Source organism: Megalobrama amblycephala, linkage group LG8 (genome assembly GCF_018812025.1).
Source record: "Megalobrama amblycephala isolate DHTTF-2021 linkage group LG8, ASM1881202v1, whole genome shotgun sequence".
In the NCBI taxonomy this organism is placed as follows: Eukaryota; Metazoa; Chordata; class Actinopteri; order Cypriniformes; family Xenocyprididae; genus Megalobrama; species Megalobrama amblycephala.
In genome coordinates, this window is record NC_063051.1 from 16,719,248 (window position 1) to 16,742,656 (window position 23,409).

Genomic DNA, 23,409 nt, shown 5'->3' on the forward strand with positions numbered 1-23,409 from the left:
TAATTTAAGTCTCAGGTGTCCCCAGAATGTATGTGTGAAGGTTCAGCTCAAAATACCTCACAGATAATTTATAAATCCATGTTGTAAATACACATTTCTGACTACAGTCAAGAACAGGCTGTTTTCGTGCATGTGCCTTTAAATGCAAGTGAGCTGCTGTGCCCCGCCTCCTCTCTACGATCACAGTTCCTGCCTCAATCGGATTCTCTGCCAAATATTAACAAGACATCTGCTTGGTTTTTATTATCATCTATATCGCGATCACTCTCACGAATAGCATAGTTCTTCTTTCATCATTAAAGTTTATTATTTCCACGCATTTTAAAGCTATATCACTTTAAACATCTAATGGATTGTTTTCTGAGCGCACTTATCTGAAGCACACACACACAGACAGCTGGCTGTCAGACGTCAAGTCTCGTGAGTAACTTCTCTTTCACATTTTTTTTGGTTTTGTTTAAACTGTCAAATACACAAAAGGTTCTGACAAAAACACACACAGTTCACATAAACACAGTCAGTTATGTCTGTGAACGTAAATAGCAGGAAACGTTACAGAAATCGTATGCGTATATTAGATCTGTGGTGCATTCCCTTCAAAAATAAAACTAATTCACTGCGTTCAGCGGCTCAGATGTAGGTAAATGAAGACTGTTACGTTCACTCTTACATCCAACAACAAAACATCTCAATTCCTTACCAGACATTGTGGTCGCTACAGCTGCTTGAGTACGGAGAAAATAACGGACAGCGTACAGCTCGCTGAGGGCGGAAACTATGGTAATGCAGGACTGTCAGTCAGCGGTCGTGGGCGGGGCCTGTGGCTAATGTGACATCACATTAGCACCATGGCTGAAAACAGGTCATTGGGTGACACTGCTTATGATTTATGGGGATTAAAAAAAGGAGTGGGTGGGTACACACACTGCCAACACACATTTATGTCCAAACACCATGCAAAAGTGAATTTTGCATAATAGGCCCCCTTTAAAGGGTTAGTTCACCCAAAAATGAAATTTCTGTCATTAAGTACTCACACTCATGCCGTTCCAAACCCGTAAGACCTTCGTTCATCTTCAAAACACAAATGAAGATATTTTTGATTAAATCTGAGAGGTATATGGGTTTAGAACAACATGAAGGTGAGTAATTAATGACAGAAATTTCATTTTTTGGGTGAACTAACCCTTTATCTATACATTCAAAAGTAACAAACCAAACAGAAAATACATATATTAAAGTCCATTTTTCTATGCTATTAGTTATTGTTTTTGTCACAGTTTACAACAGGTTATGAACATCTGATAACAGTGTTAGTTTTGTTTTTGTTTTTATTTTTTATTAAAATGTGCAGTTTTATTTCGGGGAGTAGAGTGTGTCTATAGCAAATGAGACAGATTTTTTAAAACACATTTTCTGTGCTGTAATGTGTATTTTGTCCCATACTCAAACAGTATCATAATCACTAGAGGAGATAAATTAATTTCCATAGAGCTGTAAGTACTTAGTACAAACTCTAGTTGCTATCATTGAATATCATTGACTCTGTTCTGTGAACTGGATTTACTGATTGATAGAAAACATTCACATGTGTTTAAAATTTACCACAAAAAATGTCTCTAAAACATTACGTCTTTGGACATTAAGTGCTTAGTTTCTTGGCAATGTCCTACATAATGACCATGTTTAGTTCTCCTCCCTCCTACCTAAAGCAACTGAAAGCTGTAACGGAAACCCAGCTGATTGCATAATGTATAATGCAATGGGTGTAAAAAAAATTTTTGGAAGGTTATATGCAATTTTTGTAAGTTCTGCATTGTAACCAAGAAACACACTGTCCATGGAACACTTCAATCTGTACTTTCTTGTGTGAAAGTACAGAAATTCTGGAGTGATCAGGAAATGTAATGGTCACCCCCCTGTTTGAGCATAGATCTGAAAATACACAGTCCAAACTTAAATGGTTGTTATTTATGTACACTTTGGAATACAGACCTAAGGTTGGTCTCTTTTTAAAGTAGGCGCTCAGCAGATTATTGCTAAAGTGAAAGCACTTCAATAATAAAAGTGTAAAAAAGTTATAGAAGTTTAAGTTTACGGTAAAGCAAATGTACTCTGTTCAACATTTTTTATTTTATACAAAATGTATATTTTACAAAATAATTTTTACTCTAAAATTTCTATGAAATCAAAGCCACATGTCTAACCAAGTTGACTTCACAAAAATTTAAGTCCCTATGAGATTTTGTTTAGGTGTTGTACTTTTGATGCAGTCTCCTGTAACAAATACATTTCTGTCACAACATGACTGCTATTACAAAACAGTTACCATATATGGAACCTTGAGTCTCAGACCTTTCAGACGATATGTTTTGTCAAGATAAGAAAAGATTTTGCCTGCATCCATACACTTACAAATACTGCCTTTGGAGGACACATTCCAAGGTATTTTGCTGTAGATCATTAAACTGTTATGCTGCCTTAGAAGTCTGTACGTTTCGTGAGGTACCTTCATGCGCAAACTCTGCCTTCAGAGTCATTGCTTATAAGGCAGTAAGGCAACAAGTCAGCTGCCTTTTTTGGATGCAGCCCACTAGGGGGAGGAGTCCGTTAAAAAGATTTAAAATACCATTTCCATGGAAATGCAATGTCCAATTTCAAAACGGTTTTCACAGGGTGAATTTTGAGTGTTTAAACTCCCTATTGATATATATGCGATAGAAAGAAAAAAAAGGCAATTAAAAAAAAATGAGTGCTAAGCATCCAGCTAGCGGGACACCGATTAAGAGGTTCAGCTAATCAACGCTTGTCGGAGCCAATAGCCTCATGGGCAGCGCTCCGACATGTAGTCTGGTTGCACTTCAGGTGACCCGAGTTCAGTCCCGGTTTGGGTGCCTTTCCCGATCTCTTCTCCCTCTCTCTCCCACTTAGGAGAGTAGAGAACCAACAGGAAATCTCAATAAAGGCAAAAAAATAATAATAATAATGATAATAATAACAAAACTTATCTAAATCTTGTATTTGAACATTTTCAAAATAGCCACTCTGTCTAGATTGTAGTATGCACACTTTAAGCTTTTTCAACCATACTGAGTTCTAGTGAATCCTGGCCACTTGTTGGATTCTTTTAATTGAACCAAATCTGATCGTCCATTTATTTTAATTTTTTTTTTTAATTTAAAATGTATTTTTATAAAGAAAAATATACAGAAGGACAATTTATATTTGATACAAAACTGATTTCAAGTAAGAGACTTCTGGTTTTGAAGGTCATGGGTAACATGAATGCACAACATAGCACCTCACTTACCTTTATGTCCCAAAACGTAGAGACCATTTTTCTTAAAGCTCTTGTATATTGCATTCATTTGTGTTACTATGTTTATAGAGGACAACTCGAATGTAATTGCATACAGGGGTTAAAGTAGGCTTCTACGTCAGCAAGCTGGCTTAAGATAAGGTGGCATGTCATAACAAGCATGATGGCAAGATAGAGGAAAAGGATCAGATAAGAGAGAAAAGTTGTAGGCGCTGCGGTGATGGCCCCTAGCATTAGTAATACTACCCAAATACTACCCTCTGCAAGATTCATTGATCTGGTGCATTCTGAGCTTATGGGAACTGCAGCTATTTCTAAAAGGCTGTAGAACAGCAGTAGAAAGGTGAGAGACTGTCCCGCGCCTGCTGGTAAATTCATGTTGTTTTTATTTTCTGAGGTCATCAAGGATACCTGTTCAGGCCTGCTGAGCTTTTCACCATGCAAAAATTGGCATGTTGTTTAAAGGGTTAGTTCACCCAAAAATGAAAATTCTGTCATTTATTACTTACCCTCATGCCGTTCCACACCCGTAAGACCTTTGTTAATCTTCAGAACACAAATTAAGATATTTTAGTTGAAATCCGATGGCTCCGTGAGGCCTCCATAGGGAGCAATGGACACTTCCTCTCTCAAGATCCATAAAGGTACTAAAAACATATTTAAATCTGTTCATGTGAGTACAGTGGTTCAATATTAATATTATAAAGCGACAATAATATTTTTGGAGCGCCAAAAAAAACAAAATAACGACTTATTTAGTGATGGCCGATTTCAAAACACTGCTTCATGAAGCATCGGAGCATAAATGAATCAGTGTGTCGAATCATGATTCAGATTGCGTGTCAAACTGCCAACGGCTGAAATCACGTGACTTTGGAGCTCCGAACAGCAAATTCGATACACTGATTCATCTGTGCTCCGATGCTTCCTGAAGCATTCTTTTGAAATCAGCCATCACTAAATAAGTCGTTATTTAGTTTTTTTGGCGCTCCAAAAATATTCTTGTCGCTTTATAATATTAATATTGAACCACTGTACTCACATGAACCGATTTAAATATGTTTTTAGTACCTTTATGGATCTTGAGAGAGGAAGTGTCCATTGCTCCCTATGGAGGCCTCACGGAGCTATCGGATTTCAACTAAAATATCTTAATTTGTGTTCTGAAGATTAACAAAGGTCTTACGGGTGTGGAACGGCATGAGGGTAAGTAATAAATTACAGAATTTTCATTTTTGGGTGAACTAACCCTTTAATCTCTCAAATGCAGTGAAATTAGAACTAATATTTTTAGTAAAACATTTCAATATTTGAAAAATGTTGTACAAAACTTGAACATTTCTGAATTATAATGCAATTCTTTAATCCTAACACTGTTGAGTGTTGATTCACAGAAATTAATCAAATTTAAATACTTTAGTTTTTGCCACTGAAATGTATATCAGAGATGCTATTAAACATGTAAAAATTAGCCTTAACAGTCTGTGTACATGCCAAAAAAAGCATGTAAATACTTGTTAACTTGCAAATATATGATGAAATATAGCTGCGAGCAGTAATAACGGGGCCAAGCCTTTCCAAGGGTTCCATGAGTTCAAAAAGTAGCTAAAATACTCATTGCTTAAACTCGCCACTCAAAAGACATGTTCACCCAACTGCCAAGGTTCTGTAGTTCAACTGAGAATGAACTCAAAATGAAGATTTTGCATAAAAATACACCATGTTATATTTAATAAGTTAAGATTAGATCCTACTCAGAAAGACTCAATGTCTGGAACAGAAGCAACTTTTGCAATATTTCTGGCTACAGTACCTCTTGAGGTCTGGGCATGTTCCACACATGAGGCAAACCCACAACCTGAAAGGTTTGAGGCTTCTTGCTTATAGTGGTGAGCCACAGAGGACACATGTTTGTTATATGACTGAAGAGAGTTTTCAAGGCAAGAATGAGCATACAAATACATTAGTTAGCATGTTAACTGGTTAGCATGCTAAGCTAACTTAACCACTAATATAGCTTATGGTCACAATAGAAAGAATAGACACATTTTTGCATGATAGCCAATTAGCTAACATAAGACAACAAACACGGGCATGATCAAATTCGGAGAGGTATTTCTCAGGAACGGTAGTGAATTAAAAAGTTTAATTTTTGGGCAGCTAGGTCCAAAGATCATCTAATCAGACTTTGGACAAAATTGGACAAAATTTGAAGGAGTAGCGAAAAAACGGAATACTGTACTTTTAAAATGGCCACTACTGTAATGGGTGGAGTCTTGATGTAAGATGTTCAATGTGATCATCATGATGAGAGGGATCAGGTATACTAAGTTTCATTTTTCTAGAACAAATTATTCAAAAGTTACAACCATTTAAAAAGTGTATTTTTGAACTGGTGGTCGTGCTATAGAGTTGGTCCTAGAGACCCCAAAGTTTGCCCAAATTACTATTCATTACCATCATTACAATTTTCATCATTTTCCTACTGGTTCATAGGGCTGCCATAGACTCCCATTGGGGAAGAATAATAAAGATTAAGAATACTATCGCTCAGTCTTATGTGAGACATATTTCTATAAAGATACAGAGATTTCATAATGTCAGCTGATTTTGTAAAGTGACTTTATTTTGATCCTCAGGGACCTTTGGCCGCATATTTCATGGAGTCTTGCTTGATGAGAAGGACCCAAGCAAAGAGAAACAAGTCTTTGTGAAAGCAGTGAAAGGTACATCCTCTGTTTAATTCTCATTTTATACCTCCCTTGAGTCAAATATTCTAAAATGAACCTTTTAAAATAACATTCCCAACATGATTAAAATAAAAAAAAAACTTCAGTGGGAAATCATATTGAGGGATAGTTTGTGGTAATGCAATTCTTTACTAATAAAAGTTCTAAAGTTCATAATACATGGAATGATACTGAGGTTTTTTAAAATTGATACTGTGGTTATGACAGCAGTTTCTGTAAAAAATGCATCTCCCATGAGAAAATTTAGCTCTTCTCATCACACTGGTCACCCTTTCATTTGCCCTTGCCCTGTTTACCCAGAACAGGACTGGTGCCAACCACCAGACAATGCCATTATACCAGCTTCTGCTGTGCCAAGCTGTTCAATTTCCCCCCCGGCCCTTGCCCAAGGGACAGGAAACAATACACTTCACCCATACTCTCCAAGCATCCGTCAAAAGCTGTGCTTCAAGATAAAACCAGACCTCTGTGAACTCATTCTCAATGTGATCACTCAGCCAGCAATCTGAGACTGGCTGAAAGGACTAAGACTGCTTTTAGAGTAATCAGACTTTCTCAAGTACAAGGTGGAGGCTTGTTTGGGACCAACATGCACTTTTTTTTTACCAACAAGGACTTCCCTAAGAGGGCAAAACACTGACTTGATTTTATGTCTCTTTAAACCCCCCAAAATTCTGTCATGTGCTCACCCTCATTTCATTCCAAATCTGTGTGACTTACTTTCTTCTGTAGAACACAAAAGGTGAATCTAAGAATATCCTCGCCACATTTTTCATTATAATGAATGTGAATGAGTACTGGGGCTGTCAAGATCTAAAAATGATGACAAAGCACCATAAATGCATCAAGAAGGTAGTCCATATGCTATATACCAGCTCTTCCAAAGTTATGACACAATCCTTTTAATTTGACACTGAATTTGACAAAATGTTCTTGTAATGCCTCTATCCTTTGGTGCTACTTGGCTTTTTTCAGATGTTTGAGGGTTCACCTAACATTTTGATTGATGTAATTGAGTAGGCTTTGACAGTTGTTTTTGGTAGGTTTGCATCACGTTCGGGTTGTCCAGGGTTGCGTCACAAATCGCTTGAATCTCTGTTCTTGTATTTGACTCTGCAGATCACGCCTCAGAGGTACAGGTGACCATGATGCTTACAGAAAGCTGTAAACTACGGGGTCTTCACCACAGGTGAGTCACAGACACCTCATATGCTGCTTTCTTGATGCTTGAAGAACTTGACACGTTATTGGCAAAATCTCTTTTAGTCATGAATAATGAGTTTTGTACAGAATCATTTGTATTGTATTTAATGTATACATGCTCATGTTTATTTTTGTAATTCTGATGCCAGTGGTGTACATTTCACCTTTAAACAAATCCTTTCATATATGAAGAAAGCTTGCCATAGCTATGTTGTGAATCAGAGGGATCTTATCCAGGGTTCACTGCTCGCTACACACTGAGCAGGAATATCTGTAGTTCACTCCACTTAACAAAAAACATACACATAACAAAACTTGACAATGTTACCAAACACACAAGCAGATTAGAGGTTTTGAGAGTGATGACATGATATGCTTGTGTATATGAATATAAATTACCATTCTTTCATAATTACCCTGTCCTCAATGGAGCATGTTTTGTAATGTTTGAGTGTTGTGACGGTGATATGATGACCACAGTCACAGCAATAACACTTCTGACTACTAATCTACACACTTCCTTCACTGCTCTGTGAATTGCTGTCTTCCTCCGCATCATTTCTTCATTAGTGCATTCTCGTTTACCACGTTTCCATCATAGAAATGAATGTGGTTTTAGATGTTCTGCATTTCTGAATAACTATTCTTATAAATCACTTTCTGCCTGTAAAGCAAGGTTGTCTTCACCAACTTAAAAAAAAAAAAAATCAGATTCAATGTCAAGAACTTCCAAAATCCAGCAACTAGTTTTTTTGCTGGTGCTGGCTGTCTGACACAAGATCTGAGCAAGTCCCGAAATCTTAAAACAAACATTAAATCTTATTGTTGTTAAATGTAATCTTTGCCAAATATTAAACTGATGATTTATTTTTATTGTACATTATAATGTGATGGCTAAGTTCACTTGTGGCATTCAAAATAATTAAAAATGACTTGTTTATTCTTATATTTTTTATTTATTTAGAACTAAATAGTATAGAAATTTTAGTTCAGATATTCATTGGCTATTGCTTATTTATTGGTTAAAACTATGGAAACTTAACTAAAAATGGTCATATTGAAAAATAAAATAAATGTACTGTTGAAGTTCTCTACAATGACATTAAAAAAATGAACACTGATTTTGTAATTCTGGTTCTCATCTATTAGCATCTTTTAGTATAACTTCACATAATATTAAATATCACTTCATCTACATTCAGAATCTTTTTCCTGATATTAATATAGTGTATATGTACAACACTGAGGTCGAACATTCTGTTTAGATTTTTCCGTTTCCCGCTTGGTTGCCTTTTGGGATGGGCTCAGACCCATATCCTGTCCTGAGCGCTCCGAGCTTTGCAGTCACGCAGACCCATGTCTGGGGTTAAACGGTCAGCGCAGCCCATGACTTGAATTTTTCCTTGTCAGAAATGAATCACTGATTTAATTAGTCTTATGCAGAGCAAGTATCCTTAGGGTAACACGTCACTTCCTGACGTGTTTGAAAATTTGGCCTTCTCCTGCTATTTGTCCTTTTACCTACACCAACAAACTTTAACCCCTTTTTCCTTGGTCTTTTCACTCTTAGGAACCTGTTACCCATCAGCCATGTGTGTATAGAAGATGGTGAGAAGCCCATGGTCCTATTGCCTTATATGAACTGGGGAAATCTTAAGCTTTTCTTGCGCCAGTGTAAGCTTGCTGAGGCCAACAACCCACAGGTGAGACTACTGTGTTTGTGTGTATATGTGTGTAATATGTGTGTGTGTGCGTGTGCGTGTGTGCGTGTATATATATATATATATATATATATATATATATATATATATATATATATATATATATATATATATATATATATATATCACACATTACACACACATACATAAATACATTAGTGCTACCCCCAATAGTCAGCTAAATGTTAGTCGACTAAAAGAGGCTTTGTCGACTAAGATTTTATTAGTAGGTTAGTCGCAGAAAAAAAAAAAAAATCCACAGGAAGTGGGGAAGTCACGCAGTCCGTAAGGGACAGATTGTTAACGGCGGGTCCTTGTGTATATTATAGTATGTCGCCTATGTCGGGCAAACGTTTGCCTTTCATCCATTGACCTCAAAATATGGCTTATTTGAAACATGTAAATAGCAGCAACTTTACATGGCAGCTCGCTCTAACGTTAACCTAGATAAATGTGCGTGATAAAAAGAGTGTGGAAGGCAGCTAAAGTATAGTACGCTTTACTGCGCAACATAGAGGTGCTGGCGTAATCACTTGCATTTTTTTAACTTAAAATACTGTCTTTTTTTTTTTTTTTTTGTCATACAGATAAGAGTAATACATCATTCCGAACTGTGAAGGTCTAATTTTATTTGTGTACACTCACAATAACAATAAAACGGTGGATGTGCTTTGTGCTGTCTCGGTCTCCCTGAACAGCAGGACGTCACAAAAAATAACTCGAAACTCAGCGTATAGACTACTTGCCTCACAGACATGAAAAATATATTTATATATCTAAAGCTTGAAACCTCTACTTTTAAACAAACCAATTCGAATCGAAAACAAATACTCTCTGATTATGTAAACCATATGAAAGTTGCATTTCTCTTTATATAGGCACGTTACTGAGAAGTCGGCATCATCAACTGTATGCATCATCAAAACAGTATTTTTAATAAACAATTAAAATGTTATTTTATAATAATAAACTTATATAAACTTGCTATTTTTCGGACACATAATTCATTGCGTTTGCCCTAATTGCTGCCTCCGACTAAAGATTTTTCTAGATGTGTGATTTTTTTTTTTTTTTTTTTTTTTTTTTTTATATATATATTATATATATATTATATTATATTATATTATATTATACTCTATCCACTGCTTCACTGCTCTGACATTAGTTGAAAAAACAAGCACACTCATTTTACAGGTTGCCTTATGCAACATTTAAACTGCATCCACATTTTTTGACCTGTGTGTATTTAGCTAACAAGTGCAATGACACTCCTCCTGCTGTTAGCCATAAATCAGTCTGAGGCAGGTGTTTATATTAGAGACCCTCCAGCAGAACACCTGGAGTGTTCAGGTTATCCTGATTTAATTGCTTTCTTCAGAACAATGAATTCATTGTGAACCTTCAACATTGAGTGAACCTTCTACGGTAGGTGCTTTACAGTAGTATGCTGTGCACAATCGAGCCTTTGTGATGTTTACCCTGGGAAGTTTTTCATTCGGCTGCCACTGAACCCTCTTCAAAGACAAGATTACATAAATTCAATCAGTCAGACAGATGTATTCTTAAAATGGTTAAATGGGTTCTTCAGGCTATCAGTTTTTTCTGCTTCAGGACCAAGCTTGTTGTGGCAGTGTAAAAACATAAATCATGGAAACTATCCATGCTTTAGATAATACCCTGGATTTTGGCATTGCAAGTGGGTGATTTCTTTTTGTATTTACTGCCAAGATTTTCACCTCTCACCTGAACTAAATTTTAGATGCATATCTGTTTGCCGCCTTCTAGGAGTGTGCAAAACTACATACTTTTAAAATGGCTTCTTCTGAATGAGTAGTCAGGATCAAAGAAGCACAGTGTAATTAGGCTCGTTTAGGGGCTTCTGCCCTGTCCAACATATTCTGATTAAACGGCTGGATGGAGCCAGACTCAATGGAACAGTATGCAAGGATCTTGAGACCCGTTTTTAAAAGGGGAGGCGCAACATAGAGACTAAAAATTCTTGTCTGACCAACATAGAGCAACATTTTAAATATTAATGCATACATATTTAAAATGTCTAACTATTCTGCGTAACGTAAATGATGGATGCATGGTGTCTCGTATTGGTCTATATTGTACACAGCCGTTCAAAAATTTTGGGTCAGTATTTTTCTAAAAAGAAATTAATACTTTTATTCAGGATGCATATGTGAATAGATACAGTAAGGCTTTTCCATTGTTATAAAAAATATTTTTTTCAAATACTGTTCTTTTGAACTTCATATTTATCAAAGAATCCTGAAAAAAATCACCGTTTCCACAAAAATATTAAGCAGCACAACTGGTTTCATCATTAATGATAATAAAAAATGTTTCTTCATCACCAAATCAGCATATTAGAATAACTTCTTTAAAGGTGCCATCGAACGTTTTTTTACAAGATGTAATATAAGTCTAAGGTGTCCCCTGAATGTGTCTGTGAAGTTTCAGCTCAAAATACCCCATAGATTTTTTTAAATTCGTTTTTTTAACTGCCTATTTTGGGGCATAATTAGAAATGCTCAGGCTCCCCGCCCACGGAGCTCGCGCTTGCCTTAAACAGTGCATAAACAAAGTTTACATTGCTAATATAACCCTCAAAATGGATCTTTACAAAGTGTTCGTCATGTATACTGCATGCATGCGTCGGATTTTGTGAGTATTGTATTTATTTGGATGTTTACATTTGATTCTGAATGAATTTGAGGCTGTGATCCGTGGCTAACGGCTAATGCTACACTGTTGGAGAGATTTATAAAGAATGAAATTGTTTATGAATTATACAGACTGCAAGTGTTTAATAATGAAAATAACGACGGCTCTTGTCTCCATGAATACAATAAGAAACAATGGTAACTTTAACCACATTTAACAGTACATTAGCAACATGCTAACGAAACATTTAGAAAGACAGTTTACAAATATCACTAAAAATATCATGTTATCATGGATCATGTCAGTTATTATCGCTCCATCTGCCATTTTTCGCTATTATTCTTGCTTGCTTACCTATTTTGATGATTCAGCTGTGCTCATCCAGATGTCCTGCCCTTGTCTAATGCTTGAACATGAGCTGGCATTTGCAAATATTGTGGGAGTACACCCCGACTGTTATGTAACAGTCGGTGTTATGTTGAGATTCGCCTGTTCTTCAGAGGTCTTTTAAACAAATGAGATTTACATAAGAAGGAGGAAACAATGGAGTTTGAGATTCACTGTATGTCATTTCCATGTACTGAACTCTTGTTATTTAACTATGCCAAGATAAATTCAATTTTTAATTCTAGGGCACGTTTAATATATGCCACTGAAGACTGGAAAATTCAGCTGAGCCATCACAGGAATAAATTATATTATAAAACTGTAATTAAATTTCACAGTATTACTGTTTTTTTACTGTATTTTCGATCAAATATATCAGTTTCAACACAAAATGACGATCAGCTTATTATTATTATTATTATTATTATTATTGACCAACATTTTAATATCTGTACATTGCTCTCAAAAGGTGATTTGCAAATGGGACTAATTTAGAGACGTGACCTCTCAAAGACGGGTTTAGCATGTTGGCAGTCCATGCAGTTGCTGTTAGACTTTTGGCATGCTAAAGCACGCCCTCTCAGAGAATGAATTGATCTAAATTGATCCCCTTTAAGACACTCCAGCTAAAAAGAACAAAGAAGTTTAGATTTACTAGTCACTCTCTTTGACCAATCCCTACGTTCTACACGTACTCCATTCTCTCTTGAGTAAACATTTCAGTCTAAATCACTCTAACCAAATTCACACTGAACAAACAGGAATGAGCATGCACCATCGAACTCGTCTGACACCTGAGTTTGTCATACACTGCAATTATTTTGTTCTAAAGCCTTGTGTATAGAAAAAAGCCACTTATTTAGAGAGGGTTATGTTATGAACCTGCCAGTTAGCACCCAGGGCTTCTTGTTGTGTCTGACTATGGAAAGATTATACAAGGGTGCCTGACATTGAGACACTCCCTCTAAAGAGTTAAAGCGTTAGTGTTTGGTGCAAAGAATGTTTACATTTAGTGAGGTAACTGTCACTACATCAGACGTCAAACCTACCAACTGAGATTCAACAGAGGAACTTGTTGCTCCATCAAGTCTGGTTTCCTAAGAGGTGAAATTTAACCACGAGTGTCTGCGTACCCACTTGTCATGTGTTCCCACTTTTTGCGTCTTTTAGTTTCTCTTGCTGGATCTCTCTTATTGCAATTTACAGAAAAAAATTCTCACACTTCCAGTGACCCTTTTAAAATGTCTGTCTTGATCATTATAACCATTTTGTCCACACTCTCTTGTTACATAAACAGGCAATCTCTCAGCAAGACCTGGTCCACATGGCAATACAGATTTCATGTGGAATGAGCTACCTGGCACGAAGAGAGGTCATTCACAAAGACCTGGCTGCCAGAAACTGTGTGTAAGTGCCATTTCTCTTGTTCTCACACTATTTACCATCTGATACCTTCTGCTGTCTACACAGGAGTATACAGCTGCACAAAGTGTTACATTATGGTATTGGTTATTCAAAAAGATGATGTCCGGTCACACGGTTATTGCAATTATTGTGACAATGACTGGTTGGCTGGAGTTTTTACATTTTATATATACAATCATTAATTAAAGGTGATATTTAACCTATTAAATCCCCTCCCATTCAAAGCTAACAATAATGCTGCCATATGAAATGTCACAAGACTTGAGAAAATAGTTTTTTAATCCAGGACGTTCTAGTATTTATTTACATTTTTACCATCAGTTTGTATTAACATCAATGCAATTTTGTTTAGATGTCTTATGTCTCTGGTATTTTTATTTTTTATTTTTTTATTTGTAGAATTGATAACAGCATGCAAGTGAAGATCACAGATAATGCGCTGGCTCGTGATCTCTTCCCTATGGACTATCACTGCCTCGGGGACAATGAGAACCGACCCGTTCGCTGGATGGCTTTGGAGAGTTTGCTCAACAATGACTTTTCTAGCGCCAGTGATGTGGTAAGAGTTGCTGCTTCTTTTTGTCTTTTTCTGCAACAGACTGTAACATACACTCACATAATATTTTGATTCACACCAGCAGCAGGCTTTCTCTAATGTATTGTGTTTCTCTTCCTATGGATATTTTGCCTGTAAAAGAATTTTGTATCCTGTTTCACTTATAATAGTCATATATATATATATATATATATATATATATATATATATATATATATATATATATATATATATATATATATATATATATATATATATATAGTATAATAGGTATTATAATTAAATATAAAAAATATAAAAATTAAATATAGCATATTCAGAAATTAATTTATGGAACCGGTAAAAGCTGAGTACCTGCACACTCATGCATGGACTCTCAGATTGTGTCCCAAATCCTGGTAATTTAAAATTGCATAATTTCTTTGACGTCATACTATCTGCTCCATCATGCGTTGTTACTGCTGACAATTACAGTAATCATGCTTCAGATGTCCATGAACATGTTGAGGCCTGTGTTGTTGACTACATGCAGGATTACAGCAGTTAACATGCTTTTGAATTTGTTTATATTCATGATAATAGTTCTGTAATAGGTGTACAATCACATTTCAGAAAATTTTGCAAGTCTACATATGTGCGTAGCACCAGTTAAAAGGATAGATCACCCAAAAATGAAATTTGTCATTTACTGACCCTCATGTTGTTCAAAACTCATTACTTTTATTCATCTACAAAACACAAAGGAATGTTTTTAATGAAACCTGAAAGATTTCTGTCCCACCATTGAATGTCTTATCCACCAAAACTTTGATGCTTCACTTAATAAAAAGTCCATAAAGAAACCGATTTAATTTAGGCTTTTATTCACATATAAACATTTATCAACTTACGTACTGTATGTAGAGTACATCAACTATGAATAAGGATATTAAAATTTGTTTGCTTGATGTGCCTAATCAATGAGGTTTGTACTTGCATGTCATGCAAGAACTTTGAGCTTCCAAAAGAACCAATGAGGTTTGTTCTTGTGCATAAAGCAAATATGGTGATATTAGGTATTAGGTGAATTGGGCTTCCTATGGAGGGACAGAAATCTGTCAGATTTCATTAAAAATATCTTCATTTGTGTTTTCAAGATTAGCAAAAGTCTTCTGGTTTTGGAACGACACGAGTGACTAAATGATGACAGAATTTAAATTTTTGGGTGAACTATCCTTTTAAGCAAACTTGAGCATAGGAAATTGCGAAGAAAACCTCTATCACACAAATGTGTGTGTTTGTCTGGAAAGGTGTGTTTTTGTGAAAACACTCTACATTCCCGTCGTCTCACTCAAAATGCCAAGGAAACAACCCACCCTAGACAGCCAGGAAGTAGTGAACGCCGCCTGGCCGCCTTATAAATGACACACTGGGCCAAAACCTGTCAGCGATCTGACCTCTGCATCCCTTCAGACTAACAGAACAATAGTTGCTGGTGCTGCCCTCATGCCAGGAACAATTATTAAGGTTCTGTTTATCATAATACAATAGGAGCTGGTGATGAGCAGTGGCCTGGTATGGAAATTTACTCTTGTTTACTGGGAGACGCTGGAAATTCATTTACCGCAAGGAGCTGTAGTGCAGGATACCACCCACCCAGTGAGACATAAGACAAAATGCCAGATCACACTTGGATGTCAACTTTGATCTGTGTCCACTTCCCCTTTCATAGCCTATTCACAAACACATCAGTGCAGGAGACAAAGTCCTTTTATATGTAAAGAAGCCTGTCTGTTTTAAAATGTCAAGATAGAATAGATGGTCAGGGTTGTCTTTTAATGAATGGCGAGGATTCATTTCGAGTGTGTTCTGCAGTCAAGTGTGTGTTGCCCTCAAGTGCAAACATGATTTTATAGTTCGGTGTTTTCCAACACATCTTCCTGCAGGGGAGATGCATAAAGAATGGTTAATAAAGTCACCTTACCGCATTGAATGTAATACAGCTTTTTATAGTTATGTTATTTTTTTATATCCAAAATTGACTGGTGTCTAACAAACTTGATTTACTTTTTTATAACGAGCAGTGATTACATTAATTTGCACATCAGTATGTTTCACAGTTTATTTCATTTATTTGATTTAAAGCCTTTTAAATGTCTATGTGAACAAACTGTGATTGTGTCCAAAATCAATGGAATAAATCCAGATTTCCTTCTTTTGTGTTACTGGAATGCTTTGTTTCCATAATGTTGCTGATGTCCCTAAAATGCCCTAAAGGGGACCTCATGACTCAAACAGATCCAGATAGGGGAGCATTTTTCCTTGAAACAGTCTCTCATTCAAATGTTTTCCTACAGTTAAATGATTGTTATGATTCGCTTTATCAAAATTCTTTTAAGAAATGCATATATATATATATTATGGACCCACTTTTGTCTTCAGAACTGCCTTAATTCTTCATGGTGTAGATTCAGCAAGGTGCTGGAAGCATTCCTCAGAGGATATCATATTTCCTCATATTTTGGTCCATATTGACATGATAGCATCATACAGTTGCTGCAAATTTGTCAGCTGCACATCCATGATGCGAATCTCCTGTTCCGCCACATTCCAAAGGTGCTCGATTGGATTGAGATCTGGTGACTGTGGAGGCCATTTGATTATAGTTAACTCATTGTCATGTTTAAGCAACCAGTTTGAGATGATTTGAGCTTTGTGACATGGTGTGTTATCCTGCTGGAAGTAGCCATCAGAAGATGGGTACACTGGTCATAAAGGGATGGACATGGTCAGCAACAATACTCAGATAGACTGTGGCGTTTAAACGATGCTCAGTTGGTACTAAGCAAGGTTATAATCGTTAACGAAAACGAACGAAAAAACGAAAACTAGGTGGGAAAAAACATTGTCGTTAACTGAAATAAAATAAAAACGAAGCATTACAAAAAAACGATAACTAACTAAAACTGCAATGTGTGTTTGGCAAAACTAACTAAAATAAAATAAAAATTATAGATTAAATGTCCTTAGTTTTCGTCTTTATCAATGTCTTTCATAGAGCAAATAACGTTCAGCTGCATTTCCTTTCCCTGCGTCTATCACATACACGCGCGCGCACACACACACACACAGCCCCTCCCGTCAGTGCACGCCGCGTCTCCATGAGAACGAGTGTTCGACTTTGAAAGCAAGTTCGCTAAAGGTTGGTATCTCGTGAACACCTTTACACAAACACACATTAAAAAGTGGTATAAAAATATTTTTAATTCTGAATATAACTTTGTCAGCGTGTTAATGTCGACGCGAGAAGCGATTGCTACTATAGCAAGTTAACTAGTCGCAAGTTTGAGGTAAAATGCACTTGGGTTGTCGATGTCAAAACACTATATAAGCTGTGATTCAAATATTAAATAATGTAATTTGTTTACTCTTACACTGAATGTTTGCTGCTTCAATCCAAATGTGTTTGCATAGTTCACCCAAAATGAAAATTACTGTGAGAAAAAAAATCAAGTTTACAGAGTTTTAGTGTCACTGAAGGTAAACCTGCGTTGCTCATGGTGGTTAACGTTAACTGTTACCTCTCTTAACGTGCTCTTGCTGAATGGCAACAAGGATTGCACTATGGACTATTGTACCTTTTGTATGTTTTCATTTTTTTTTAACTGTATTTTATTTTTTATAACGAAGCTGCGATGTCACATTTCCGCTGCTTTGTTGTGTGTGCGTGAGGCGCGGGCGCGATCAAACAAGCTGTCTTTGCAGGGGACTTGCCTCATCGTCATGGCAACGGTTCGTAGTCAGGTCAGATTAGGTCAGAGTTGGTTGCCGTTTGTTGGATGCTCAGACTACCAAACTAACGCCGATTAAACATGTTCAGTCTGGCGAAAACCGACTCAGACCAACGCCGGGTATCAGGGTTATCACACCGATCCAACAAACTCCAACAGACGAGTTTGTTGGCGTTTGTCGGTGCGGTGTGAATTGGCCTTTACACTGAATGTTTGCTGCTTCAATCCAGACGAGCAGGCTTTTGTAAATTTAGTAACTGTTATAGGGTGTGAAAATTGTACAGCTGTGGTATTTGTATAGGGTGTGAATTCTGTATAGAAGATGTGTAGATTTTTGGTAGTTGTTTTGGCAATTTTCTGAAGGTGTCACACACACACTAAAAAAATTGAAAAGCTGTATTTAAAGTTTTTTTTGTTTGTTTTTTGTTATTTGTCATGTTCTTTTCTCAGATTGAGCTCCCTGACAATCTGACAGAAATGTCTTGTTGTGGCTCAAAAATGGGTTGAATACATGCGGTTCATGTAGGTCTTCTTTAGTCTGTTGGCTCTTTAGGTTTTTTACTGGCACACTTCACTTACACATTTTGCACTTACTGCGGAGTGTTGGGACTGTTTACATATTTGTGCCCATATGTACATTTTATGTACTGGTTTTATTTTTGAATGAATATTTTCTAAAATTGTATGATGTTTTTGTTGAGTTATTATTACACAATACTTTTTCTGACCTTTTTGAATCTTGCCCCTGACAAATAACCCAAATTACAAAAAAAGACTAAAACTAACACTAAAACTAATAAAAACTAAACTAAAACTAAGCATTTTCAAAAAATAAAAACTAAACTAAACTAGCAAACCCACTTTAAAAACTAATTAAAACTAAACTGAATTTGAAAACAAAAAGTCAAAACGAAATAAAAATAAAAACTAATGAAAAATGCAAAACTATAATAACCTTGGTACTAAGGGGCCCAATTGTGCCAAGAAAATATCCCCCACACCATTACACCACCAGCAGCAGCCTGAACTGTTGATACAAGATGGTAGGATGGATCCATGCTTTCATGTTTATGCAAATTCTGACCCTACTATCTGAATGTCGCAGCAGAAATCAATACTCTTCAGACCAGGCAATCTTTTTCCCATCCTCTATTGTCCAATTTTATGAATTGTAGCCTCAGTTTCCTGTTCTTAGCTGACAGGAGTGGCACCCGGTGTGGTGGTCTGCTGCTGCCCATCTGCTTCAAAGTTCATTCACAGATGCTCTTCTGCATACCTCAATGGTTGTGTTACTGTTGCCTTTCTATCAGCTCAAACCACTCTGGCCATTCTCCTGACTTCTGGCATCAACAAGGCATTTCCGCCCACTGGATATTTTCTCTTTTTCGGAGCATTCTCTGCAAACGAGATAGCTGTGCATGAAATCCCAGTAGATCAGCAGTTTCTGATATATTAGACCATCCCGTCTAGCGCCAACAACCATGCCACATTCAAATTCACTCAAATCACCATTCTTCCCTGTTCTGATGCTCACTTTGTACTTCAGCAGATTGTCTTGACCATGTCTACATGCCTAAATGCTGCCATGTGATTGGCTGATTAGATATTTGCGTTAACGAGCAGTTGAACAGGTGTACCTACACTCTAAAAAATGCTGGGTTAAAAACAACCCAAGTTGGGTTGAAAATGGACAAACCCAGTGATTGGGTTGTTTTAACCCAGCGGTTGGGTTAAATGTTTGCCCAACCTGCTGGGTAGTTTTATTTAAACCAACCAATATTGTTTAACAATTGCTACACTGCGTTCCAAATTATTATGCAATTGACATATCCGTAAGATTTCAGTACAATAAACATTCATATTTTAGTTTTTCTAAGAAAATGTTTGTTCGTTTATTTATTCATGTCTTTTTAGAGAACTGGTATCAATCTCAGACAAAATAATTTGCCAGATCTATGGAAACCCTACTTAGAGGTTGTTCCACATTATTAAGCAAGTCACAGTTCTCATGCAATATGGGGAGGAAGAAAGATCTTTCTGAAGATGAAAAGCATGAAATGGTGCAATGTTGTGCAAAAGGCATGAAAACAACTAATATTGTGTGAAAACTGAATGGAGATTATCGAATTATCATGAGATTTGTGAGTGATTTAGAGCACAGCAGAACTTGGTCAGATAAAGGCTTATTGAGGAAAGTTCCTATCAAAAAAATTAATTGTATTAAAAGGGCAGCTATAAAAAAGCCAGTGTTGAGCAGCAAACAGGTATTTGAAGCTGCTGGTGTCTCTGGAGTCTTGAGAACCTCACCATGCAGGCTGGCAGTTGTGCGTAAAGATGCATTTTAGACACCACTAACCAAACCTAACAAAGAGAAACATTTACATCTAAAAAGACATGGATAAATAAACGAACAAACATTTTCTTAGAAAAACTAAAATCTGAATGTTTATTGTACAGAAATCTTACTGATTTGTCTCTTTTATAATAATTTGGAACGCAGTGTATATGGATAGCTTAAAATGAACCCAAAATAGTTGGGAAATTAAAAACCAGATGCAATTAGAGGCAACAATAATAGACAAAAGGTGAATGTTTATTAATAAGCTTTAATATTTTATTAATATAAATGTAATAGTTTAATAGTTTATTTATATAAATGTATTAATAAGCAATTTAATAAATGTTTATTGTTTAATAATTATTCATTGAACATTAATAAATGTTCATTTCCAACATACTTTGGGTTCATTTTAATTAAGCAATACAGTCATTTTTAAACAATAGTTGAGTTAAATAAAACTACCCAGCAGGTTGGGCAAACATTTAACCCTACCGCTGGGTTAAAACAACCCAATTGCTGGGTTTGTCCATTTTCAACCCAGCATTTTTTAGAGTGTAATAAAGTGGCCAGTGAGTGTATAAATACACTATAAAATATTAATATTCCTTTTGATATTTACTAAAAATTATATTTGTTTATAAATGTTTTATTTTTTTTTAAATTTCTGAAGTATTAAAAACAACAGAACTAAATAAATAAAAAAAACACTAATTATTAGTGTTTTTAAAGATTCAGTGAATGTTAACTTTAATCATTTATTATTATTATTATTATTATTATTATTATTTATTATTATTATGTGGTCATGCATACCTGTTGTTGTTGTTGTTGTTGTTGTTGTTTTTTTTTTTTTTTTTTGCATTTGCATGTAATTATTCATGACAAGATATTTCCAGCATGTCCTATTTTTCTGCATTTAGATACTGATCTGTAAATACTATCTCTGTTTATAAATAATGTCTGCCTCAGATGATCTCATCACTTGTTGAAAAGGAGGGATCATCTTTCTGTTTCAGTCATTGTTCCTCTCTTAGCCTGGCCTGAGCTCTTGTGTGTCGTTTCCCTACAGTGGGCTTTCGGGGTAACTCTGTGGGAGCTGATGACCTTGGGACAGACTCCTTACGTTGACATCGACCCCTTCGAGATGGCCGCCTATTTGAAGGATGGCTACAGAATAGCACAACCCATCAACTGCCCTGATGAATTGTAAGTTTGACATTTTAATCAATTTAAGAATACAACTTCATTTTCGTGTACTGAGTTAATCTTGCAAATACGTTAAAAATAAATAAACTGTCGTGAACCTGCGTTCCTGAGTGATTGGCAAGGCTCCCAAAGTGTCAGTAACAACAACTTTCTTAAATCTTGATTATTTTGTGAGGGAACTAACTGAACTTTTAGAAAACAGTTTGATCCGAGTACAAATGCTGGCTTTCCACACAATCTGACCCTTATCGGCATCCTGCAATAGCTAGGGAACCGGAGCATGGTGATCGAACCAGCCAGGAATTACAAAGCAACGAGCGCTGTTGACCGTGTCAATGACCCAAACACAGCAAAATTAATTGTCTTACACGCAGCCGCCGGAATACAGTTTAGAGAATGCAGGAAAAGCTAATCAGCATTGGATCATAGCTTAGTACTCTCTCCCTCCAGAGAATAAGTGATGAATAAGAGCTCTGCGGCTTGGCTTGTGTATTTAAGAGCTTGAATAGAAATAGAGCGATAAAGTGATCTCAACTTTCACTCAAGCCCATTTCAATTGTTGCTTTCAAATGCGATCAAGACCGATACTCCTTGTCGACCCAGAATTTTTTTTTTTTTTTCTTTGATAAATCTGCTGCGGCTTCATCAGTCACCTCACAGATCTGATAAAAGTAAATGCTTTGTTTATATGAGGATGTTCTCGGTTTCAGATTTGCAGTGATGGCGTGTTGCTGGGCCTTGGATCCAGAAGAGAGACCAAAATTCCAACAGCTCGTCCAATGCCTCACTGAGTTCCATGCAGCTTTGGGGGCCTACGTCTAAACTCACTCAAACCAGCCTGAGATGTTGAACAGCACTATTCCAGAGAATAAACGTTAATGCAGTGCCTTACTTTATAAGAAAACTAGCCATTTTGTGTGTTTTAATTTCATGCGATATGAAATGTGGCTTTGTTTGGAAGGTGTAGCTTCGGAGGTCTATTTTTTTATATCACGGCTGTGTGAAATATCAAGGACTTTCTGATTCTCAAGAATATCATCCACATTTGTTTGGGATGCTGGTATTAGGATATCCACAGGAAGCTGCTGTTCTCTTTGTTTCACAAAAGAGCTTTTTTTTTCTTTTTGTAACAATAGAAACGACAAGAAACTGTTCTGAAATTTCCTTCTGGATATTTTAAAAATTGCTCGGAGTAATCTGTACATATATTTTCAAAGTCTTCAGTGAGAGGAGCTTAATCTCCACTGCGTTATGTCCTGCGTTATTTGTTTTTAAAATAATTTGGTGAGAGAAACTGGTCTCCGCTACATTAAATGTACAGAAAAAAGCCTCAGCCCGGACACGGCAATTGGTACGTAAACTAGACGTTATCTTTTTCCTTTTGGAACTAAAGATGGTGGAGCCCTACAGCTGACCATAAGCTTTACCTCCTTAAATTATGAGATGGTCGTGGAGGTGTAAAGCAGCGTGATGGGATCCTGCAAGTCAAACTGGACTTTGATACAGGGTTTTTTCAAATTCCTAAAGCTTTTGATGTTTGACTGTTCTGTGTCAGAACAATGCCTTCCTTGTATGTTTAAAACTGTATGAATACATGGACAAGAAAAGAAACATGAGTCACTGTGAATATTTGAAGTGTACGGCCTAGACACCATTTTCAAATCTTTTTGTTCTGAATCTATAGGCTCTTCTTTCTATCCTTGTGATCACTGCATGTTGACTTTTTTTAAAGGGTTTTGTGTAAACTGAATTCATACCTATCAATTAAATGAGGCCTAAATAAAATGGGATCTCAGTGTTGGGTGTTGGTGTTTGTTGCTTTTGATGCACGATTAGGTCTGGAGGATGGTTTTAAACTTACCTCTTGGTTCTTGATACAATGGAAGCATCTATTTTTATTGATCAGAGCTGTTAAGAACTGTTCCCCCTTCCCCTAGAGTGTTGCTTTTAATACGCAATAACATTGTGCAAATGTTCATCTTAAGAGAGCAGCCAAAAGGCCATCAGTAATTTGTGGGGTGGCTGACTACATCATCTTTGTGCAATCCTTATTCACTG

The 23,409-nt window shown here is 36.3% G+C and overlaps 1 protein-coding gene across 2 annotated transcripts in view; it reads left to right on the forward strand.

The window, feature by feature from the left end:
- The window catches only part of ryk (receptor like tyrosine kinase), a 67,930-nt gene extending 44,781 nt beyond the window's left edge, over positions 1 to 23,149 (forward strand). For both annotated transcript variants that reach the window (XM_048199689.1, XM_048199688.1), the window contains 7 exons: positions 5,959 to 6,045; positions 7,189 to 7,258; positions 8,843 to 8,975; positions 13,351 to 13,460; positions 13,878 to 14,037; positions 21,215 to 21,351; positions 22,062 to 23,149. In XM_048199689.1, the coding sequence (XP_048055646.1) occupies positions 5,959 to 6,045; positions 7,189 to 7,258; positions 8,843 to 8,975; positions 13,351 to 13,460; positions 13,878 to 14,037; positions 21,215 to 21,351; positions 22,062 to 22,173 (809 nt within the window). In that variant the 3' untranslated portion in view covers positions 22,174 to 23,149. The remainder of the gene's footprint in view (positions 1 to 5,958; positions 6,046 to 7,188; positions 7,259 to 8,842; positions 8,976 to 13,350; positions 13,461 to 13,877; positions 14,038 to 21,214; positions 21,352 to 22,061) is intronic.
- The last annotated feature ends 260 nt before the right edge of the window (positions 23,150 to 23,409 follow it).